The 25,742-nt window shown below is 43.1% G+C and overlaps 1 protein-coding gene across 2 annotated transcripts in view; it reads right to left on the bottom strand.

The window, feature by feature from the left end:
• MFSD12 (major facilitator superfamily domain containing 12) overlaps positions 1-25,742 on the bottom strand; it is a 51,088-nt gene that overhangs the window by 8,991 nt on the left and 16,355 nt on the right. The window contains exons 5-10 of one of the 2 annotated variants that reach the window (XM_069216413.1): positions 17,709-17,801; positions 12,832-12,924; positions 11,130-11,300; positions 9,806-9,900; positions 8,675-8,805; positions 355-440 (exon numbers count right to left, since the gene is read on the bottom strand). In XM_069216413.1, the coding sequence (XP_069072514.1) occupies positions 394-440; positions 8,675-8,805; positions 9,806-9,900; positions 11,130-11,300; positions 12,832-12,924; positions 17,709-17,801 (630 nt within the window). In that variant the 3' untranslated portion in view covers positions 355-393. The remainder of the gene's footprint in view (positions 1-354; positions 441-8,674; positions 8,806-9,805; positions 9,901-11,129; positions 11,301-12,831; positions 12,925-17,708; positions 17,802-25,742) is intronic. The other variant, XM_069216412.1, reaches the window with a different exon arrangement.

Here is a 25,742-nt window from a genome sequence, read left to right as displayed (position 1 = left end):
ACAAGTCTGGCTGATGACCCTTTAGTGGTCATACCAAGTGATCAAAAGAGACGCAACAATGGCTACACTAAAGAGATAGCACACTTTGGCATCCATCATGTTTCACCGGCAGCCATCTTGTGTTCATACTTCGGACACATTTTTATGGCACAAAAAAATGTCTTCACAACTCCATTGCCAATCCAACATTTTTGCATTAAAAAAGGTGCAAAAGACACGATCTGCAGGAATTGCACTCTTTGGCTTGGATCCACAGAATTAAGTATGGCACCAAACTAATTTGATCCTAGGACCCCAGTCCATAACTTACTTCACAGTCTAATCGATGTCACATGGATCTTCAAGCTGGCCTACCTGATTAGGTCGAAGATCAAAACACACCAGGTCGTCTCTTCAACAAGACAGGCATCTCTTGTGGACAGAATAATCTAGGTCGGTGTCTGGAAATGAATAGCATCAAGAAGTCTCAAACACTTAACTAGCACTTCTCGGAGACTGCATGAAACATTTAGACCTTTCTTCCAAGAGAACCTTCTCTGGCCTAATCCCCGATTAATGTCAGGATAACAATTAAAATTCTACTACCTGGAATGTTTGTCATATGTAACAATATCAGTGGTAGCAAAGTACCCTTGAAATCCTTGGCCCAGAAACACTATAAGTGGTCTGATCACAACAGGAGCAAGTAATGTTCCTCCGAGAGCTGCCCTCTTCTTGCCCAGACGATGCCCACACTCCAGTTCTGTCCTTTCATGTCAATAATGTTAGCCACGGTGAGACAATCTTCTAAGACAGAGTCTGATCAATGGGTAATGGAACTGAAAACGACATCAATGGAGGTCTTGCTCAATGGGTTTCACTTTAATGTCGGATGAAACCTCAAGATACACAACATGGTGCGTTTCAAGAAGTACCTGAAGCAGCACTCTTACACCCGGCCCTCTTAGTAAAGATACATGTGAGATATCAACCCGGTCCTATCATTGCATCCCCTGGCCACATTCTCCTCTGCCATATGCCTCTCTTTTCTCTCCCTCAGAGATAGTCACAGGAGTACATTTTCATCATGAAAATTATAATGTCATATTGAAAGGTCCTAGCCACATGAACACGTGCAACAAGTGTCTAGGGTGAGATCTTCAAAGACTCAGTAAATATCCCAGTGAGGTGTTAGTAGCTTTGGTGGCAGTATCTAAGTGAGAAATGCACTAACTATAGAGATATCTACCACACTCCTGTGGGCATCTGCAATATTCCCACCGACATCTGACTTCCAGCGAAAGCGCCCCAAGGAGATCTAGAATTACCACTGTAAGAGTGAGATCTGAAATGAGCCATTTCATTCTACACCAGTGATATCAGCAACTACCTTAGTATCCAGGTGAGATCTGAGAACCTGTAAGATATGAAACAAATCTGCAATAATTCCAGTGACTTTAGTCAAGAGACATCTATTAAAGTGTCTAGCGTTCTGAACAATTACAACAATGTCCCAGCAAGATCTGTTATAATCCCAGCAAGATCTGTGGCAGTGTCCGGTTGAAATCTGTAGTAATCCTACTGAGATCTGTGAAATCATCCCACAGAAATCTGTGGTAATACAGAGGTCTGCAAAAATATTAATGGGAAAACTATAGTATTCCCACTGAGATATGTACAGTGTCTTAGTGCAATCCTTAATAATCACGAGATCTGAGACCGCATCCTAGAAAAATTGTGTAGTAATCCCTCCAAAATCTGCAGTCTGTAAAAATCCTAAAGAGCTCTGCAGGAGTATCCCAATAAAATCACTAGTAATCCTCTTAACTCTGCAAGAGTACCTCAATGAAATCACTAGTAATCCTCTGAATTCTGCAAGAAAATACCAATGAATTTACGAGCAATTCTCTGAAATCTGCAGTAATATCCCAAATTAAATCACTAGTAATCATCTGAAATTAGTAAGAGTATCCCAATGAAATCACTAGTAATCTGAATGAGCTCTGTAAGAATATCCCAGTGAAATCACTAGTAATCTGAATGAGCTCTGTAAGAATATCCCAGTGAAATCACTAGTAATCTGAATGAGATCTGAAAGAGTATCCTAATTAAATCACTAGTAATCTGAATGAGCCCTGTAAGAGTATCCCAGTGGAATCACTAGCAGTCCCACTGAAATCCACAACAGCATCCCAGTTAAGTTTGTTATAACACTTGGGAGGGCTGTCTAATTCAAATGACAGTGGCTCAATGAGATCTGCAAGGACCCCACTGATATCTTCACTGATCCCTGTGACAGGATCCAGTGAGATCTGCAGTGATGCCTAGGGGTGCTAGTTAAACCAGTTAACGGGCTCTGTGAGATCTAGAACAACTAATTTTACCTACCCCGTCAACTAGACTCAGGAATGAGACACTAGACAACCTGCACTTACTTGACAAGTACTCAGCTTTTGAGGAAGCCCTGACAGATACTGTTCTCAATCCTAAATCCTAAAAACCCATTTCCTTCCAAAACACTAACTACCTCGAAACATCCCATTAACTGGAAACCTAAACAACATCCCTGAAACCCCAAAAAATCATTAAGCCATTCCCAACACCCTTAAACATTCTCCTTAATGCGAAACTGTTCTTTCCCCTAAATCCTACTAAAACATTACCCACAAACATTATTCGCCCCATTACCAAACCCTTAAACTCCCCCCCCCCCCCCCAATGAAACCTAAAAATAGCCCCTTACCGCTATTCGAAGTAACAAGTCCAGATTAAAAAACTCCTGATGCACCATCTCTTGAGGCAGCACCCACCATGATGTAAGGATGTGAGGTAAGTACTACACGAAGTAAAGTCAGCTAAGTAACAGTAGTGCACCCTTTGCTCTTATTGCACAAGTTCTTGGGCGCCTCACAACTGAGGCACTATTTAAACTCATGGGCTGATTACGTTATATCATATTACTGGCTGCATGGGACCTGTGGTTAAAAAGATAAAGTGTGGGATCAGAGTTCCTATCCTAGAATCCCCTTGTGGTGAAAACTGATCCTTGGCGGGCCTCTCTGTACCAATGCTCCCTTCACTGACAGCGCATTGAAATAGGTAGCACAACTGTATGAAGCACTCAAATAAACAGTGTCTTTAACTGTTATCTCTGGTCTAGCAGCTGGGTGCGCCTATGTCTTAGGTTGTGCTTCTAGGCACTTTACTACAAAGTTATTTTCTCAATAAGGCATGTATGCTATTCTTGGGAAGATTGGAAAGCAGAAAGGACACACGGTCACAATGCCAGTAGGTTTAGCTTTCAATGAATGTTGTATGGCAATCTGAAGCATTACAAGTAAATGTTTCAGTAAATGAGAATATACATTTGTGTAGCAGCAAAGAACTGTAGAATAATATTGGTGTAGGTCAAAAGGGCAGGTGACAGTTGCACTGTCAAGCCAGACCTAGAAGTCAAAGTACGTTAATGACTGCCCTCCTCCCATAAATTCAGCTGCCAGAGAAAAACAACATAAGTTATCTAAGACACCTTACTAGCATTCCAATTTCAAGCGTGCCCCCGTTTTCAAGATTAGGCTGATGGATAAATAAAATGATCACAGCTGCTTGGATGGCAAGCACATTTTTGTGGAGGCACACAACAGCTGCACAATCAAAACATGCACTCCTGGCTCCCAACATGTGGGCAGGGCCAAAGCCTCTTTTGTTGCTCACATAAATGATGGGCAACAGCTGCACTGTGAACCTAAATAAGTCAGTCTGACGAGTCTTTGCATCCGAGGAATAATCTGAGTTTTTGGCCAGCATTAGCAGCTTCCAGAAACTAACTACTACCTATTTAACAAAAGTGGATAGACTCTGCCCTCTAGTGGCAAAAGGCAAAACATGCATCTAAGCACTGGTGAGGTTTTGAGATAACAAGTTTCCAAGAGATGTAAATAAAAAATTTGCAGACCAGAAAAAAAGTAGAAAGTACACAATACCGAAGTCCTTGTAAACTGCTCAAAGTTCTTAAAAAAAAAAAAAAAAAAGACTGATGGTTTTTAGGTTATGGTATGCAGATTGGTAGAGCACACTATCACCCGGGAGGGTATCCTGGTACTGGACGAGTGCGAGTCAAGCCACACCTGGGTCTAGTGGGACTGCTTGAAAAGCCACGTTTTTGAGCTTCTTGCGGAATTCAAGAAGTGAGGAGGAGGCTCCTATGTGTAGAGGCAGGTTGTTCCACGCTTTTGGAGCGATGTAGAAGGCTTGAGGCTGGATCTGGTTTTCCATAAGCGTGGGATGTGTACAAGTAGAACCCTTGACGAATTATGGTGTCTGGAACGTTTGCCAAAGCAGATGCGATTGCTGAGGTATGCTGGGGCCTGTGGTATGTAGTGCCTCGAAAGTGTGGGCTAGCTTGTGAATAGGGAGGCAGTGGAGCTCCTTCAGGCGTGGAGCGATGAGTTGGATGAGGGTGATTGGGGCTGGCAAATTTTAATGGTCTGCAGCCTTCTGGTGAGTTTTTGGTTGATCCTGACAAAAAGGGTGTTCCCATAGTCCAGCTTGCTTGTGGGGTTTCTGGGTGAGGACTGGGAGCCATTTGAAAATCTTTCTCAGCATCTTCAGGGTAATGAAGTAGGAGTCGGTGATGGCATTGACTTAGGAGGTCATGTTGAGACTGCTGCTGACGATGGTCCAGAGGTTCTTGGCGTTAGTGTCGGTCCTAGCTCTGCTGGCACAAGGCGAAGGCCCACATTGATGTACTCTTCCCGAAGAACATGATTTCCGTCTTGTCAGTGTTCAGCTTTAGACCGTTGGTCTTCATCCAGTGGGCGATTCAGGGGTGTGGAATTTATTAAAATATCTACTTGTCCGGGGACAGGTTGCTTCTCAAATCTACTTGTCCTGTAAAAAGATCTACTTGTCCCTTTGGTGCCATGTAAGGCGGCGACAAATTATGGCAGCAATCTCATTATGTAAGAGCTCTGATAATAGCCTCTCTGATTATGCCAGGGCTACTACCATAGTAGGGCTTGAATACTTGCAGTTTCAATCCCTACTGTAGCAATTTCCTTATTTTGCCACCTTTCTGCAGATCTGCATACTGGGGCTGGAGGAAGCAGTAAGCAATAGTTGCAGGGCTGGAATGCCTTTGAGTCTGCAAACCTACTAACCTGCATGTTTTAAAGATTTTCACCAGCTTCTCTCTAATATTTTCCCATAATAAGAAAGGTTGGACATTTACTCCTGACAATGGCAGAATTAGAACTTCTTCCAGGGTTGGGAAGAAAGTGGCTGGAAGGAAAATGAACTTGCAAATGCTCAATAGATTTTCACATGAGCAAATCTACACATCGTATTTACCCATGCTAAAATACAGTTCACAAATATTTTATAGGGGTACGACATATACCATGGGTGCACTAAGAATTTGGGGCCACATGTAGGTAGGTTCAGATTTGCGACCCGCAAATTGCGAGTCAGAGCGACTCGCAATTCCGAATGTAGGATGGTGTCCCTGACACCATCTGTGATTCGCAAATGCCCACCTCATGAATAATCATGAGGTGGGTCGCAATTTGTGACCCCCTTGCGAATGGCGGTCCTCACAGGGATGGTGGCCTGCTGGAGACAGCAGACCACCATGTCTGTGACTGCTTTTCAATAAAGCAGTTTTTTTTTTTGTAATGCAGCCCGTTTTCCTTAAAGGAAAACGAGATGCATTACAATAACGAACAATGAAACGTTTTCGTTTCGGACCACTGCCTGCTCTGAAAAAATGTTTACAGTGACATTCACAATGGGGAAGGGGTCCCATGGGGACCCCTTCCCTTTTGCGAAAGTGTTAGCACCCATTTGAAATGGGTGCAATCCTACATTGCACTGCGAGTCGCAATTAGGAAGGGAACACCCCTTCCAAATTGCGAGTCGCAAAACTGGGTTTGTGCATCGCAATGTGCTTTTTGCACGTCACAGACAGCGAAAGTCGCTGTTTGCGACATGCAAAAAGCTACCTACATGTGGGTCTTGGTCCCTAATTAGGTCTGGTGTTAACAAAGACATTTTGTTTTTATTAAACTTCTATTTCTCTCTCTTTCGGCTGGCTTTACTGTGAGTGATCGCATTCTGCTCTTCCACAAGGAGCATATTGCACACAAAGTAGTTTTGTTCAGTGTCAGGAACTACAGTGGCAATCAGTGACGTAACGAAACTGGAGGGTGCCCCTTTGCAAAGAACATGGAGGAGCCCCCTCTCCAGACTCACTCAGGGCAGGTGCTGTGCTGAAGGGGCCCCCTGGAGGTCGGCTGTGGGTTATTTGTTATGCCACTGGTGGCAACGTGTGCTTTTAGAGTTCAAAAACTTTTGGGGGGGGTTTTTGCCAGTGTTTGTTACACTGTTGAGGGCCTGGTAGCTCCCACAACAATAAAGTGTTACAAAAGCCATGTCAAAACAAGACACGCATTGATGAAACTAAAAGACTTATATAAATGTCAGATCAGTTGGCTTTGTCAGTGTTTGTTTATTTTCATGCTTCCCATAATCGTGTTGAAAATGGTTATACTGATTTTCCATTAGAAATATTTTTGCGAAATACTAGCATGCATCAACACATTTTACTAAATGACACTTCATTTGCATCTAATCAGAGAGGATTCTGGGAGCATTATACTTAGCCTCATAGCCTAAACTTTTCAAACATGTGTATACACGTTTTTTTTTTTTTTTGTACTGGAACCAATGTCAGTAGTGAAGTGTGACCTTAAAACATTTATTTACAGCACTCACCCTAATAATGAAGGCTTTCAAATAATGAACCATAAAATACAAGTTCGAACAGCATTATCTCTTGGAAACACATTACCTCAACTGCAGAGAGTTCCACTCTCTGTAAACAGGCAGCCAAATGGTTTGTGCTGCAGAGGGTTGGGCCTACTTGTCCCAAGGACAAAGTAGGAATTCCACATCCCTGGCGATTTCAGTCATGCGGGCACTGAACTTGACCCGGGAACTGAGCATCTTGTCTGTAAAGCAGAGAACGAGTTGCGTGTCGTTGCTATGGGAGACCTGATTATGCTGGCTAGAAGGGTCATGTATATGTTGAAGTGGGTTGAGCTCAGCCAGGATCATTGCAGAACTCCACAGCTGGGGGTCATGGGCGCCCAAGGTGTACAGTGCCAGGCTGGCAGACTGGGTCCTTCCAGTCATGAAGGAGCACACCTGTTGCAGTGGAGAGTGTGTCAAATGCTGCAGAGAGGTCCAGGAAGATTAGGGCCACTGTGTCTCCTCCGTCCAGAGTCATGCAGATGTCATCTGTGGCGGCGATGAGGGCAGTTTCCGTGCTGTTGTTGGGTCTGAACCCTGACTGAGTGTTGTCAAGGAGTTGGTGGTCTTTGAGGTATTCAGTGAGGTGTCAGTTGTTGGTTGTTTCTCAGAAATTACTGGGTATCACTAACGGAGTTTACGCAAGTACCACAGAATTACTCGACTCTTAATAGACAGAGCGCTACGTTTTTATCTTGCAGCATATTGTACTGTGTGCGCATTGTGACATAAAAATGAAAAAATAAACTGGCAAATGTAGGTTTATTTGAGACCTTGTTTCTTGATCATATCATTATGTTAACACTTTTAGTAAATATAGGTATTTACCTACCACTTTAAATAAGCGGTGGTTTTCTTCCAGTAAAACAATGGGTAAACTGAGTTAAGCACAGTATGAGAAGGAACCTTTGCCCCTTGTACACTCTTACTTCCAGGACTCAGCTGGGCACCAACATCATCCCTTGCGAAAACATGTGTAGTTGCTTTTCCTCCCCACAAAAAACGAAGAAATAATGTGTTCAAGTGGTGTACATTAAAGCAACGTTTTTAAAAAATATATTAGCTAAGCACTTTTAGAACTAGTCCATCCGGCCACAATGTCAGGTCAGGCCGTTCACTAGCAGATAATCCAAGTAATGCCAGACTGCCAAAATGGCCAGTTGTGCTTAGATAAAATACATTTTACAGCACGAGTTCTGGACTAGAAGCAGGGCTAGACTGGCCACTAAGCCACTCAGGCATTTTCCTGGCAGACTTCAGGCTAGGGGCGCTACCATACGGGACAGACTAGGGAACCAAAATCAGCTCTGGCATAAATGGTCAAACCAGTCCCTCTCTTTTTGTCTTTTTCTTTCCAACTATTCTCTCTCTTTCTCTCTTTTCCGTCTCTAATTACTTTCTCCCTATCTCATCCCTTTCTTTCTTTAAGCTCTACGTGCCTTCGGCAATTAATCGTGAGGGAAAGTGACAAAGGCACCAGCAGCAACCCTAGGCTTTCAAAACCAGCCTACAGGAGCTCTAAGTCCACTTGGGAAATACCTGGTGGAATTAAAGAACTACCACCCCTAGTTGCCATGAGCAAACCATGGCCCTGTGGCTCCATTCTAGTTGAGATCTGAACAGTTGCAGGGCTGATTTTGGATTCCAGTCTGCGTTGGAATAGAAGTTGCCCCGCCAGCCACTCCAGGGGTGTTTTTTGTTCCCGTTCTAATTAAGGAGGCACTCCCGCTTACATTAAAGTATCTTGTATGCACACCAAAGATGTTCGCTCAGAGGAAGACTAGGTTACATAGTGCCTTGGCAGTGGCCCAGATGTGTATTACGCAGTATAGGCACAGACGTCATGCAGAGAGGGTACAACTTCACGGGTTCAATCAGCATTACTTACGGAATCGAACACGGATCGGCCAGATCATGATGGAGCAGAGGAAGAGAACAGCCAGAACCGCCACCCCTCCTGTAACGAGGACCATCACATAGTGATAGAACTGGACGCAGGCAGAGCAGCACAGCTTGGTCCTGGAGGGAAGGGCAGGAATTCAAAACATAAGGAGTTAAAGGAGGAAACGGGCTGGAGAAAAAAGAGTGGTGTGAGGATGGAGGACAACAAATCATCTAAACGAGCACACAGTGGAGGGGAAGGCATGCAGAGCGATCACACTGCTGGGAGGCAGCAGGCAGAGCGTTCACACTGTAGGGAGGGAATCAGAGCACTCATACTGTGGTGTGAAGGCAGGCAGAGCATCCACTTCAAGGGGAGTAAGCAGAGCGCTCTCACTTTTGCAGGTAGGAACTCAGCATGCATGTGCACACACACACTGGCGAAGGCAGGCAGTGTGTACACACTGAGTGAAGCAATGCACCTCACACACAAACGCCTTGGGTACGCAGCTAAACACACACAGGGAAAGCAAGCAGACCAGAGGTCAAAGTGGGTGGGATTTGTGGAGAACGGCGTGTCTGTACTTTTTTTTAATAGAACAGTTCCCCCCAAGTTTTGTTAAAAGGCTACCATCCAGGAATAGTTAATTCAGACTTCTGAGATGCCTCAGATGAAAGGGAAAGAGAGGGGTCTTCTGTGTGTTAAGCCAATGGAGGGACAAAAATCTAAAGAAGAAATTAACTTTCTTGCTAGGCTCCCTGCAAGGAAAGTAAGTGTGGGTGAATCAGCATACATTCTGGAAGCCAAGGCACCTTACAAGGATGACTGGCATAGTTGGTGAAGGCGGTTCACCAAGCGCTTGTTAGTGGGCTATGGCAAATTTAGTTCACAGTGAGAAGCTAGTCCCAAATACCCCAACCTCTGGAGGTGCTCTCTTGCAGTAAGAGATTATCTAGCTATGTGCTCTGTGCATGGATCCAGAGATTTAGGACTTCACAGGCTTCATGGGATCAAACCATTGTCTGTAACATAATCCATATATTGAGGCAGCATCCATGCAATGGAAGTGGAGAGGAAGAGGGGCAGGGTGCAACATATACTACCTCAGGTCGGAAAGCGTGCAAGCTCTGAACTTACTGGCAGGGATGCAGGCTCTGGATCAGCACCACAGCCAGCCCGTTGGCCACCTTGTCCGTGAAGCTCATCGCTCCGTACACGAAGGCCCCACTTTGCTGACAACAATGAGACAGAGAGAAGTATCAGTGAGGGCACAGATTATACACCAATCCCAAAATCGAAGACTAACTACTTTCTGTCACCCAAAAGGCAAGTCAGCTTCACTTCCACTCTCATGCTCAATGAACGGCGCCCCTAACACACTGCTGTTCATTTATAGACTTTCTACTTGCCATTCTGTCACAGTTAACTCCCTCTCCCCTTACAACTCTTAACAGACACTAAGCCAGGAGCTGGTCAGAACCTTTGCGTTAACTGGGGTCACCCATTATAAATAACGCCTGGAATAAGATCTCTTAAGTGATATTGAATTGCTGCTAATGCCTTTACACACGTCCCCTACAGAATATTGCATCAATCCATATCAAGTTTAACATAATGCATACATCTCCAACCCCCACTAGAAAATGCATTCATCAATGCATTGAGGCACAGCCCTCAGACAAAATATGTTAATCTACATCCTTTAAGCTGGATAAAACATTCACCTACACTCCCTATAGTGAAAGGACTGCACCACATGCACTGTGGTATAATGTACTACTGTCTTTGAATTGGGGTTATTTTTTTTCCTGATCCTAATCACCCCCCTCCCCCCCAAAAAAAAAAAGTACAAAAATGTATTCTTTTAGTGACATTAACATGATTATGTCCTGTCAGTCAGATGATCATTGTACATAGCAGCCATCATGGACTGTTGCAGAGATGACCTTTATGCTGATGCATAGTCTTTTATTAGTGTCCTACTGCCTCAGAACCTACACTAACACCCTTGCCCAAGGGATCCTCCTCCTAGGGTTGATCCCTGCAAACAGCAAATCATCCACTGAGCCTGGCAGAGTTGCTGAACCCCGGATAACTAACAGTCAACCAGCCCTGGAAAGGTTCAACATCCTTTCAAAACTGAAGCCCCGATCCCAGAAAACACGGATTTCTCCCAAGTGCTGCACTTTAGACATCATTAATGTGCATATCTTTTTTCCCAAACATGGAAACGTCCAAAGTGCTACATTCAAAGCATTGCTGAAGTACTTTCAGCTCCTTCTTCATCCTGCCACCTCTGAAATATCTTTAAACCCTGGTGTATCTGAAGCATTATTTACACGTAGTAGGTCTGAAAATTCCACACAAACATAGCACCTCTGAAGTGCATCTCCAATCTTGGTACCCATACAGAAGTGGTCTGCTGAACAATCGCCATCTCTGGCACTTTGGTGATACTCACCATGTTAACACCAATAAGGTCGGCGGTCATGGAGAGTGATGTAACCAAGATGGTGGCAGAGCCGATTCCTAGCACAACAGCAGCTCCATAAATTGCAACCCCAATCTGACGTTCCAACGCTACCCAAGAGCCGAAGGCTAGGATCGCAACAAGACCCAGGAAATATGTAAGCTGAGTTCAGCAGTACAGAGAACAACATAAAAGAAAGGGAATGAAAAATACGTAAGAGGTAGACAGTAATAACGGACAACAGACCTACAATTAACCAACTGAAAAGACAAAAAGAAAAAAAAAGAAGATTTTGGAGTAAGAAGAAGAAACAGCAAGAGAAGAAAACCAGAAGAAAAATCTAGAAAGCACAGGAGAACATCAAAACCTCTACAGAGAAACCTTAAGAAACTGTGAAAAACAGCAGTTTAAGACCAGCAAAAAAGATATAGTGCACTCTTAGAAACCAGCAAGTAATGGAGAGCAGAGATTAGCAAGAAACTGTGAAAGAACAATAGCATAAGACAGTAAGAAAAAACAGCCACAAAATAAAAGGGAACAGAAGGAAAGCACAGCAATATAGAGAAGGCAAAACACTGAAAAAGCTGCATTCAACCATAACACAGTCAGAGTAAAAAGGTGTGGCTCTCAAGAAACAGACAGAAAAGACTATCAATTAAGGCGGAGAAAGTAAAAGCAAGGCATTACGAGACCAGTACAACAAGAAGTACTAAAATATTATCAGCAAGAAACCACATAGGAATATAAATAAAAAAGGCAAATGAACAGCAAGAAACAGCAAAAACAAGAGAAGAGCAGTAATGAAGAGAGAAGATCTACAACAAGTTACAAGAGATTAAACGAATTACAGAAAAATGTCAAAATACTGCTAAAAAGAAACAGTTATAAGAAATAAAAGAATAGCACTATGAAACTTTAGGAGCGAAAAGTAAGAAAGCAGATAGAAAAAAGGAATTCAGGGACTAAAGACCAACATGAAATGATGACAGAAGAATGCAAGAAACAGTAGAAAAGAGCACAAACAATATAGAAGAGCAGAAAAGGTAAACAGTGGTGACAGGAAGCAAACCATGGAAAGAAAAAAAAAAACACAAAAAAAAAACAGGAGAATTCCACAAGATAAAGAAGAAAGCCCTAAGTGAACTACAAAAGAGAACAAGTTGAGCAAACACCAATAAAAAGGACAAGAATTACCAATAAACCACCACAAACTAACAGCAAATAAAAACAAAGGGAATAGAGAAAAAGGCAACCAACTACACAGGGAGAAAATGAAGAAATAGGGAGAGGAAAAAAAAATATAGAGGCAGAACTAGGCACCATGAATATCTCATAGAACAGCAAGAGAATTATTAAAAAAACAAAAGACAACTGAGAGAGACTTCTTGTGACATCAAACACTTATTGAGCAGCTTCTCCATCCTAAATTCAAGTTGTTGAGGTTTCAGTACCTTTTTTTTTTTTTTTTTTTTTTAAATTCCACTCCTAACCCTCCTCCCCCCCCCTCACACTGTGCTCTCCCTCTGCTCTTCCCTACTAAACTGGAGGCTCGCACTGGTACCACTCTTCTCCAAATTTCCCCATAAATGACAGCTGACTATCTCTTCTCCCACTGTACCCTTACACAACAGTACCCTCCCTCTGTGGTCTCCCACCCTTTGTTCTCAGCACAAATCCTACCAGTCTCACTTACATTTCGTCCAATGTAGCGGTTAACGGGTTTCATGAGGAGGGAGGAGATGAAGCCACTCACGTACATGACCAAGGGAATGGTAGCAATGAACTTCTGTCAAAAAGAGCAAAGGACAGGATACTCAATGTCACACCAACCCATAAACCACACCTTGGGCAGAAGAAAGACTTTTAAAAGAGGAATATGTCCTGTGGTTCCACGAGTTTAGGCCTTTATGCGCACACCTATTGTATTATGTTGTAGTTGTAATTACTTTGTTGAGCGTGCAACTACCCCAAATGGCGTCCTGTCACCAGTGGTATGGTGGAGAAAATTCCACAGGCAAATTCATGCCTGAATTTACTATTTTACTCCAGTAACTCAACGATTTACTAACGCCACTGGAGTGCTTTTTGTTTTTATTTTTTTAAGCTGGGTGCTACTCCCTCCTAATATTTGTAATCAAAACCTCAAAAATGTATTTTTTCCCTACTGTTAGCACAATTGGCAGTATATTTTTGTGCCTCTGCTCCCACAGACAGTTTGGCAAAGGAAACTAACATTTGACTATCTCATGCTAAACAAAAGCAGTTTTGTAAAATAAAAAAAAATAAAAAAAATAAAAGAGAGTGAATTGACCAATTACATTTTTCAAGGTTGGATTGGCGGCAACCCCTTAAGACCAAAAATACAAAACGACAAAGGAGGAGGAGGAGGTGCAAGTAACGAATCAGTGATATCAGAAACAAAATGGAAACAGAAATGGAAGAGAAAGTAACTAGGGCTAGTTGCAACACAATTATGGATGTCTCCAATATTGTATTAATTAACGCAGAACAACACATTTTGTCATTGGGTCAACTGTACTGCCCAGACAGCTCCTTTAACTATAGCCAAACTAGGGTTGATATTTCAAAATTTATGTGCAAATTGAAACTAATGAAATATATTTCAAAAGGCAAAGAACAGGTTGTTCAGGGAATGAGTATTAATCCTAACCAAAAGCATTTGAATATTTTGGATACTGAACTCATGAAGGAATTCAAGGAATTGCAGAATGAGACAGAAGGCATTATGGAACCTCTAACAGAGCAAAACATAATTGATACCATGCATTTAACACTTCTTCCAGTAAATTCAAAGTACTTGTTTGAGGTCTTGAGTGATCTCATTACTAACAAAATGAAACAAATGTGCACATCTATGTGCAAAGGCAAAGTCAGACAAAATTCCAGACAAAAACCATACAGTCTTTTAATCGGAAAATTACAAGCTGAAAAAGGCCTAGTAATCAGGAACTTGGATAAGGGGACAACATTGTTTTATGGTCAATGGAAGTGTATAAAGTGGAAGCATGTACACAACTGAATAACACAGCTTGTTATCTCAGGAGTAGCCGTGAGGCAGTCTGTCCTAGCAAAACTCTCTACCACTCTGAATTAACTGAATGGAGGAATGTTGGATTGTTGAATCAAGACAAATACTTCTTTCGAAGAAATGATTATCCACATATTCCAGTCTTTTACTCGATACCAAAGGTTCACATAAAATCCACTCCAACCACTAGGGAGGCCTACAATATCATCTCGAGACAGTACCTTTTAAAATACTTCCAAATACGTAGGTTGTGTTCTTCAGGAACTCCTCAGCTACTTACATCAAAGATACAGGAGACTTTTTAAAAAAGAATGTACAATATCTCATGGAAAGAGGACTACTTGCTGATGATGCTTGGTGTCACTACATTGTATACGAGAACTTGTCATGATGATGGTGTACATGCAGTTGAGCATTTTCTGAGGGGAGGACTTCTAAATATGTACAAACATTCTCAAATGTTGTTATCTGATTAAGTGGAGCTTGGAAAATAACTTTATGTTTAACATGGAACTATTTCATCGGCATCTGGTTTGACCCTGTCTATGTGTGTTTGTTTGCTCATGGGCTGGTGGGAGAAACAGGTGCGAATCAGTGAACAAATGTCTGCATGGAGTGAACATGTTATATTATGGGTACGATTAATCAACTATTTATTTGTTATTTGGAAAGGCTCACTAAATAGTGCGACTGCCTTTGTTGACAAGATTAATAATAACAATTGAAACTTGCATTTCGAAAGTTCAATTAGCCAATCTAAAGTTAACTTCCTGGATTTGGACGTATTTATTAAGGATTACAAAACGGAAACAAGATTATTCAGAAAAGCAACGGATGGCAACACAACACTGCAAGCTTCTAGTTTCCATCCCAAACATTTAAAGCTAGTATCCTGTATGGAGAGATGCTGCAAATAAGAAGAAACTGTAGCAACATAGACATGCAAGTTTGTCAGTTATACACAATAGTCAGATTTAGAGGGTGGGAATATTCAAGAGATATTTTGGAGTGAACATCTGCAAATATAGGTCATAAAGGTAGTGAATCCCTGTTGTTTAAGAGCACTAAGGAGTGTGTGAAGGAAACTAAATGGATGAAGCCCTGTATGCTATCATTGGCAGGTATTGGCATTAAATAAAAGGAGATCCTGTAATATGCCAATTAATTCTGAAGAACGTTTCTATCACGTACAGAAAAGCGTACTCTATGTGAGATGCTTTAGTAAAAAGTAGTCCTGCAATGGCATTGCAAGTTACTTGGCTTCAACAAACCAAAGGGTTCTGAAAGAACAGCAAATAAAAGCTTGCCTATTCTGAACCAAAACCACTGAATATATGACACCTTTTTATGACAAGCCATTTAAAATTGTGGGAGGGTATCAAAATAGACTAGGCAGTACATGTGTTAACCTGCTAATGTAATCTTAAATATGTGGCGAGTATTCCCCTCCAGGTACATAGACGAATCCTGCAGCACACAAGGGCACTCAAGAATAAAGAACATTCTTACCCGGTGGCTGGGGACTTTGAGGAATATCAAAACAATGACGTAACACACTTGCAGTATTTTGTGACTGATGCAGTGTGTAAGCAGTATAGAGGGGGCAACCGGGAGCGGACCTTGAGACAACCTGAGATGAAGTACATTACCAATCTTGACAGTAAGTTTCCTAATTCTCTTAATGCCAATAAGGAATTGTATTTAATTTTATAATTCTATTTTAAACTATTACAAAACCTTCTGTCTCCCTCCCGATAGAAGCTGGTGATACTGTACAATATTTTAAATACAAGGGGTTGAGAAGGATTGAAAGTTGTGCAGTTCATTTGCTGTACAGACAAGTGTGACAAGCCCTCTTGGACAAAATGTATGCAGTGATTAGTTGATCAGTCAATTGCAAATTGGAAATTCATTTCACCTAAATGTTTACCATAATTGTATGCCCCTGTAATAAATGGGGTGCAATGATGTTCAGAACAATTTAAAGCAAGGATTTCTGATAACATTAGTAAACCATCTCACTGCAAAGATTTGTTGTTCACAAGAATGAGAATGTGGTGATTACATTGTAATTGATCAAATCAAAGCTATCTGTCAGAACATGGTTACGTAGGAAACATCCATTTGTTAAAACTGTAATGTTATATTTGAATTATTACAAACATTCTGCAAGGATGGATGGAGAATAATTGGAGGTAACTCGCAAAATTGGGTATAATGGAGAGGTAAACTGAACAATGTGTTACCAAAAGTATATTGAGAAGCACAACAACATGTTTTATAGAATAATAATTATGAACAAGTTGAGATGTATTTGAAGGCAAATAGACGATCACAGCTTTTTTTTTTAATGTTTGTGAATCTCATGCACGTAATTTAAGGGGGAGAAAATGGCGCAGCAACTGTGTGTGATCAAGGCTGCCTCAAACGCGTCATGTCAGAACGAGAACAATTATTCACATAAATTATCTTGTGAGCATTACCGCAGAGTCGGAGATAAGATATATATATATATATATATATTTTTGTTTTTTTGTTTTGCCAATAACTTTGGCATTGTTAGACAAATCTTCCAGAAATGTTAAAAATTAGTAGGACAGTCAGTTCAAGCTGCTGTCTTGAACGTTTTGGGGTGATTCGTCAAGCGGGGGCAGAGAAAAAGGCGGGTTCCAAAACACTTTTTCCCCATGCAATTTCCCATATGGATTTTGAACACGACTACAGCCAGTACCACTGGACAGAATTACACAAATTTCGCAGAAAGGTAGCTCTTGTTACAAAACACGCCCTTTTTTGTTGTTTGGTGTAATTTGTTTAAAATCAAATTTGTATATCTTCACAAATCCTCTCGATCTCATGCAGAGATCTGATTGACTGCCAACTCTTCAATCAGGAAGTGTTAGCAGCCATTTTGGAACTCAAGAGTCAGCTGAGTCCCCAAAAAAATGTTTACAAAAAAGAAAAGGGGGCAAGCTAGGAAAAACCCTGAACCTCCTAGCCTTGGTCCTGGGTCCCCCTGGGACACTGCCAGAGCTAAAATGTTTTTCTTTTTTAAAATGTTGCCGCAAAATTGTGGGGATTCACAAATTTGCGCAAAAATGTAATAACTAACTCGCGACCTCACCATGCATTGCCAAATACCCCATATATTACATCGGTCATGACACCTTCTATGCCATCATTGAAATTATCACTGCAACATTTGCAATAAAATTATTGATGAGGAAACTGTGCACGGTGAGGCGCAAGTTATAGTTAAATTAGGGGATAAGTTATAGTTAATTGAAATAAACTATAATGTTGAATTTCTATGGTTTTGTACGTTTGAAATTTGTGCTTAACTATATCGTCCCTGTAGCCTTTGGTTTTTCGTGTGTGTGTGTGTGTGTGTGTGTGTGTGTGTGTGTGTGTGTGAGCGTGCACACACAAGGACAGACAGACAGACAGACACACAAAAAATAAGGTGATACACCCACTGTTTCCAATATTGTCCCCTACTGCACAGAAGGGCAAGGTCTCACCTTGGGCAGATGCAGGGAGTTGGTCAGGTACATGGGGATATAGGTCTGCGACAGGTTAACAATGAGACGCGTGGACATGTACAGCAGAGCCACCTGTGGGAGAGACAACACTGCGGTCACTGGAGAGGAAGGACTTGTATAAGGAAGGTTCTCATGTGCTTCTCCGAGCATTTTAGGCACTGCAGAAAATACATGCGGTTAATGCATATAACTCAGGAAAAAGCCACTCACCTGCAGTCAGGGTTTTCCAGCATTGCCACTTTCTGAAACAGGCACATTCTGCACTAGCACTTCTTTTCAGATATGCAATACTTTTAATGTGAGAGTACTGTCACTTCCAAACAACAAGCAGGTACCCCGAGATACTGACAAGCTGCGCGTTTTTATTTTCATTTCAAGCTCCATCATGAGCCATTCCTTCAGGAAATATATACACTTCAAGATTCTATTTGTCACACACATGCTAAAAAAAGCACATCATGCATGCAAATGGACAGAAAAATAGCGTAAAAAATATATATATATTAGCAACGGTGAAGAACGTTCAACATGCACATAGATTGTATGCTTTCTTGAGCGCTAACTATCAACTTACAGCCATTAAAGCACAAGTTCAATGGAGTGAGGCAATGTTTAGATCGAAGGATGGATCTCATTATCCAATCATCCATAGTAAAAAAAAAAAAAAAGACCAAGCAATGGTGGGGAGATGTAGTCCCTCAGTACAGGAAGGGTGGTGTTTTTAAGGGTACGTTAAATAGACTTATAATAATGCTGGAAAAGACACCAGTTAGGACGATGTAACTGCATAGCTTACAAGTTAGCTCGGAAGAGAACATTTGTATACTTTGCATAAGCTGGAATAAGCAAGAGGGGTTGGGTCGTTTACAGTTTGTCGGACCAGGAGAAGCACCATGCCAGGAGTCCACCTGCTCCACTAAATTTGAAGTTCCCTTGCTGGGAGCAACTAAAATGACCACTGGTGCAGCCATTATTCATTTATGCATCTGGAGGACTGCCACATTCAGGACATCATCCTGATGCAAATTTGTATTGCATGGCTCTACAACTGTTGGATTTTCAGAAGCAAAACCCAGCTTTGTGGGTTTGTCTCTGAAAAGGTAAAAACAAAACAAAAACAAAAAAAAAGTGCATGGTCACCAAAAAAAAAAAAAATATATACAGGTCTTCACCTTTGCTGGAAATTGATTTTCAGCACTAGCAAATGCACCTTCAGCCAAGAGACGTTCTCCCAGCACTAGGGTTCTCTAAATACAGCATGTGATCTAGCGCTGAGGAGTGGAAAAGAGATGAGTGGCTCCGTCAACCCAGCAATCCATCCCAGGGTTTAAATGACTGGAATAGGTATCTTAGCATATTTCCCATGTTCATTCCTCTCTGTAGAGTTCAGGTCAGGCTCTGTACAAAAAGCAGAAATTAAGTCATCATAGCTTCCCAATAACAGGCGTATATGTGTACTGGAACTACACACTACAATCCTAACTAGGAAGCAACATGCTAAGTCCTCTCTTAGGGTCAGAGAGATGATGTTCACAGCAAAAAAGTAATCATAGTGTTTCTCACCTCTAAACGCCTCAAACTGACTCATGCCCAGTTGAACAGTTCATCCAGTCGTGATGCATATTCAAAGGGTGCAGACTGGAATTACAGCCCATTAATGTGCGGAGTATTATTCTGAGTAAGTACATAATACGCATGAAGCAGCTGCTCTACTGATTTCTCTACCGGATTCAACTGCAATGATAGATCTCCAAATGGCTGGAATCATACTAAAAAGGTATCCCTCCGACAGCTATTAGCACTAGTGATCCAACTACATATATCTACTTGCGATCACATTCAACTGGCATGCCAAAATCAATATTCTACAGCTTTGCATGTGATGAATGGTTAAAAATAATGCTACGCACTAGCCCACTTTATAGTTTGAACTATTTACTGAGTATTTACCTATGGTGGTAGGATAATCTCAGTCTTTTCCCTTCCATTTGGAAAATGGCCATGATGCGTAACCTCGCCCAGCAGCTGCAGACTACGTGCCTGACCCTGGTGTCCAGCATGCAGGGTCTTCCCTCCAACATGCAAGAGCGAGTGCTGCAGCTGCGTCAGAGCGCGGAGGAGCTTCACAGCTTGTTCTCTGCAGCGCGTTCCTTCCAAGACCTCTCGAGCGGCGTCCTATTGCGGATCTGGGACACCATGGCAAAGGCCCGCCAGCAGATCCATGACTTGGTGGACTATGTGGTTGTGCACACACCCCTTACCTGGCTGGTGGGGCCCTTTGCACCTCAGCTGGTGGAGCGCCCAGAGACCCCAGAAATTGAAATGCAGCATTTATTTATTTTTAGACCTTACACCTATTGGCATCCAGTGATAACTTGATCAGTTACCATGCAAGGGATAGCAACCCAATAATTAATAATAAGATTATATTTTGGAAAGATCGGGTAACACACAAAATTTTACATTGCAAGTTAAGTTGTCACTGGTGGTCGTTAATTAGCCTGAAGTTAATATTTTCTAGTAATTAAGGAACTAGAGCCCATCTGGAAAACTACTAAAAAAAGGGTTCTATTACTTTTTTGAAGGACAATCTAGAGGCAAAAGTCTAAAATCAGGTAGTCTTTTTTTTTTAGCTAAGACTGAATGTTGTGGAACTGGCAAAAAGTCAAAGATCAGTTGTGCCAACTCTGTAAAAATGGAATTCAGGACCTTCTTCATGTCATTTCAGCCCAATAATTCAATTGCCACAAGAGTATTATTATTGCCCTCCATCAAACATTCTCAGAACTGCCTCTATTTTTTTTTTTTTGTAAGTCCCTGTCCACAGAAATCAGAACTACAACAACTACTTTGACTTCTACGGATGGCTTGTTTTGTAGTCTGTATCTGAACCACAAACCCTCCTAAACTGTAGGGTTGGGTCGTTACCTTCAGATTTTACTCTTCTGAACTTCTCCTGTTCATGCCTAAATCACCTGTCTACCTCCATCACCCCATCTATACCTTTCCACCTAAACTCTTTTCTACCGAGACCTAACATTTGTTCTTCTCCTCTTTTTGGTTCATCGTGGAATCTTTAGATAAAAACCAGGATATGATGGCCACACAACTGCCCACTAAGACACCATGCTTTTACCCTTCATTGCAAAGACTAATTGGTTTAGCTTTCTTCTTCTGAATATGTATACATTTTGTAATCAAACACGAACATTGGTAACCCACTTGCCTTCCATCTAGACACACACACACTGTAGGAAGGTAGCCTCTTTCTAACCTTGTTACCCCCACTTTTGGCCTGTTTGTGAGTATATGTCAGGTTGTTTTTACTGTATCACTGGGATCCTGCTAACCAGGGCCCAGTGCTCATAGTGAGAACCCTATGTTGTCAGTAAGTTTGATATGTGTCACTGGGATCCTGCTAGCCAGGACCCCAGTGCTCATAAGTTTGTGGCCTATATGTGTTCCCTGTGTGGTGCCTAACTGTATGACTGAGGCTCTGCTAACCAGAACCTCAGTGTTTATGCTCTCTCTGCTTTTAAAATTGTCACAGCAGGCTAGTGACTAATTTGATCAATTCTCATTGGCACACTGGAACACCCTTATAATTCCCTTGTATATGGTACCTAGGTACCCAGGGTATTGGGGTTCCAGGAGATCCCTATGGGCTGCACTGCAGCATTTATTTTGCCACCCATGGGGAGCTCTGATTTTTTTTTTATTTTTTTTTTTACACAGGCCTGCCACTGCAGCCTGAGTAAAATAACGCCCACGTTATTTCACAGCCATTTTTCACTGCACATAAGCAACTTATAGGTCACCTATATTTCTAACCCTCACTTAGTGAAGGTTAGGTGCCAAGTTACTTAGTGTGTGGGCACCCTGACACTAGCCAAGGTGCCCCCACATTGTTCAGGGCAAATTCCCTGGACTTTGTGAGTGCGGGGACACCATTACACGAGTGCACTACATATAGGTCAATACCTATATGTAGCGTCACAATGGTAACTCCGAACATGGCCATGTAACATGTCTAGGATCATGGAATGGTCACCCCAATACCATTCTGGTATTGGGGGGACAATTCCATGCATCCCCGGGTCTCTAGCACAGAACCTGGGTACTGCCAAACTGCCTTTCCGGGGTCTCCACTGCAGCTGCCAACCCCTCAGACAGGTTTCTGCCCCCCACGGGGCCTGTCCCAGGAAGACAGAACAAAGGATTTCCTCTGAGAGAGGGTGTTACACCCTCTCCCTTTGGAAATAGGTGCGAAGGGCTGGGGAGGAGTAGCCTCCCCAAGCCTCTGGAAATGCTTGTCTGTCTACACCAGTTCAGGGATCCCCCAGCTCTGCTCTGGTGCGAAACTGGAAAAGGAAAGGGGAGGGACTACTCCCCTGACTTGCACCTCCCCGGGGAGGTGCCCAGAGCTCCTCCAGTGTGTCCCAGACCTCTGCCATCTTGGATTCAGAGGTGTTGAGGCACAATGGACAGCTCTGAGTGGCCAGTGCCAGCAGGTGACGTCAGAGACCCCTCCTGATAGGTGCTTACCTCTTTCAGTAGCCAAGCCTCCTTTTTTGGCTATTTAGGGTCTCTCCTCTGGGCTATTCCTCAGATAACGAATGCAAGAGCTCACCAGAGTTCCTCTGCACTTCCATCTTCGACTTCTGCCAAGGATCGACCGCTGACTGCTCCAGGACGCCTGCAAAACCGCAACAAAGTAGCAAGACGACTCCCAGCAACATTGTAGCGGCTCATCCTGCCGGCTTTCTCGACTGTTTCCTGGTGGTGCATGCTCTGAGGGCTGTCTGCCTTCACCCTGCACTGGAAGCCAAGAAGAAATCTCCCGTGGGTCGACGGAATCTTCCTCTTGCCAACGCAAGCACCAAACTTCTGCATCACCGGTCCTCTGGGTCCCCTCTCATCCTGACGAGCATGGTCCCTGGAACACAGGAGCTGGGTCCAAGTGTCTCCCACAGTCCAGTGGCCCTTCTGTCCAAATTTGGTGGAGGTAAGTCCTTGCCTCCCCACGCCAGACAGCAAACCTGTGTACTGCGTGATTTGCAGCTGCTCCGGCTTCTGTGCACTTTTCCAGGACTTCCTTTGTGCACAGCCTAGCCTGGGTCCCCAGCACTCCGTCCTGCATTGCCCAACTTGCTGAGTTGGACTCAGACGTCCTTTGTGACTGAGTCGACCGATGTCCTCAGGTCTTCTAAGTGCCTGTTTCGGTACTTCTTATTGGGCTCCTGCCCCCCTGGACCCTTGCGTGACTCTTGGACTTGGCCCCCTACCTTTACAGGTCCTCAGGTCCAGGAATCCGTCTTCAGTGCTTTGTTAGCAGTTGTGGTTCTTGCAGAATCCCCCATCACGGGAAACGCCCTCAACGCCTAAACAACGAAGTCCTGGTTAACGAAAGCGGAACAACGCTTTCCTTAACCACGACTTTGTTGTTTTGTGCCTTAACCACGCATGTGCTGAACAACGCACATGCGTGGTTAAGGCACAAACAAGGGAGTCGGCTGAGGAGGATGACGCGATGACTCAGGTAAGTGGGGTGGGGGTCAGGGTTAAGGTTTAGGGCCGGGAGTCAGGGTTTAAGGTTTAGGGCCGGGGGGGTCGGAGTTTAAGGTTTGGGGTCGGGGTGGGGGGTGTCAGGGTTGTAGTTTTTTGGGTCGGGGTTTAGGGCCGGGGTATTTTCTGGTTTGGGGGTCGGGGTATTTTCTGGTTTGGAGGGTGGGGTGGGGGGTCGGGGTTTAAGGTTTGGGGCCGGGGTGGGGGGGGGTCAGGGTTGTAGTTTTTTGGAGTGGGGGGGGTCGGGGTTTAAGGTTTTGGGCTGGGGTATTTTCTGGTTTGGGGGGGTCGGGGTATTTTCTGGTTTGGAGGGTGGGGGGGGTCGGGGTTTAAGGTTTGGGGTGGGGTATTTTCTGGTTTGGGGGTTGGGGTTTTAGGGCCGGGGGTCGGGGTATTTTCTGGTTTAGGGCCAGGGGGTGGGGGGGGGGGGGTTGGGGTTTTAGGGGTGGGTTGGGGGAGACGGAGTAGTTTTAGGGGTGGGGTTGGGGTACTTTATGTTTCAGGGGTGGGGGTTGGGGTCGGGTAATTTTAGGGGCAGGGTGGGGGGACTGATTAGTTTTAGTGGTGGGGGTACTTTAGGTTTCAGGGATGGTGTGGGAGTTGGGGTTGTTTTAGGTTTTGGGGGTAGGGTGGGGGGTCAGTTTTAGGGGCGGGGTAGTTTTAGGGGCAAGGGTGGGTGTGGTTTTAAGGGGGGGTGTCACTGTAATTTTTTAGGGGGTGGGGGGTCAGGGGGGACGCATGCAGGAACAATGGATGGCTATCACTAATGCCTTTACAACGAAAAATCGTTGTTAAGGCATTTGTGGTAAAGGCAATAGTGGTAACAATGAGGTCTTTGTTCCGACCTAGTTGTTCAGGCACTCGTTGTTCCAGCAGGCGTTGTTCCGACATACATCCTCTATCACGACTATACTGTCTTTCTGGGGTAGTAGGGTAACTTTACTCCTACTTTTCAGGGTCTTGGGGTGGGGTATTTTGGACACCCTTACTGTTTTCTCACAGTCCCAGCGACCCTCTAAAACCGCCCATAGGCCTGGGGTCCATTCGTGATTCACATTCCACTTTTGGAGTATATGGTTTGTGTTGCCCCTAGGCCTATGTCTACCTATTGCATCCTATTGTGATTCTACATTGTTTGCACTACTTTTCATACTGTTACTTACCTGTTTTGGGTTTGTGTACATATAACTTGTGTATATTACTTACCTCCTAAGTGAGGGTATCCCCTAAGGTACTTTTGGCATATTGTCACTAAAATAAAGTACTTTTATTTTTAGTAACTCTGAGTATTATGTTTTCTTATGATATTGTGCTATATGATATAAGTGGTATAGTAGGAGCTTTGCAAGTCTCCTAGTTCAGCGTAAGCTGCTTTGCCATAGTTACCTCTAACAGCCTAAGCTGCTAGAAACACCTGATATTCTACTAATAAGGGATAACTGGACCTGGCACAAGGTGTAAGTACTGCAAGGTACCCACTATAGGCCAGGCCAAGCCACACACACTTCCCCCCAATAAGGCCAGGCCAGGCGCGCGCGCACACACAAACACACACAAACTTTGTGTACATTATTAAAACTGGGCTTGTGATATACCAGCACAACTGGACATCTGTGACATAAATGTGCATACAATGAATGCAAAAAACATTTACAGTTAGTGCTAATCACCATTTTTTTTTTTTTAAAGATCGAGACCTAGGGGACATACATTCAATGCCTGATTCTTAAATAAATAAATTAATTAATTAATTAACCTTTTCTGATCCACAACAAGAATACGGGATCTGAAATGTCAAGTAATTTGTTATATTCACTTGTAAAAATACAAGTGAATAAACACATTGAACGGAAACCAAATAAGACATACATTTGGTGTTGTCTTCAGGAGAGTACAAACAAAACATTGACTAACTGGTCAGTCAAATTGGAATATTCAACAAAAGACTTAATTGGTGAATCGTGATCGTGTTCACAAAGCTGTTCTTGCAAGAGAAGGTAAATCTAAACAAAGAATTGAAATGTTCCTGTTAAAATTCAGACTTAGCCAGGTATTACCCTTTAGATCCTGGGCCAGGTACCTTCCGATAGTACGCTTTACACATACACATAACGTAACTCCTTAATCCAGAACACAGCAATGGAGCTGGTCTCTGAGTGCCTCCAGACATTGGCTGGGTGCAAACATTCAGTCTTAAAAATACACAACTGTCATTTTTTGTACACAAAATTAGCTTTAGCGACAGACCAACGTTTGGCCAGACAAGAAGCCCTGGAGCTGTCAACTTCCCCGATCAAAGCTATGATTAAGGACAATTCCGCCACTACCAATTAACCACATTGGAGGTCAGTGATCTGACCTGTAAATGATCAAGACCATCCATCTAGCACAGAGTTATAAGGAATTTAGGAAGGTTCCAAACTTAGGATTTTATTGTTCCAAGCGTGC

Source organism: Pleurodeles waltl, chromosome 12 (genome assembly GCF_031143425.1).
Source record: "Pleurodeles waltl isolate 20211129_DDA chromosome 12, aPleWal1.hap1.20221129, whole genome shotgun sequence".
Classification (NCBI taxonomy): Eukaryota; Metazoa; Chordata; class Amphibia; order Caudata; family Salamandridae; genus Pleurodeles; species Pleurodeles waltl.
This window is presented reverse-complemented; position numbering and strand designations above follow the sequence as displayed.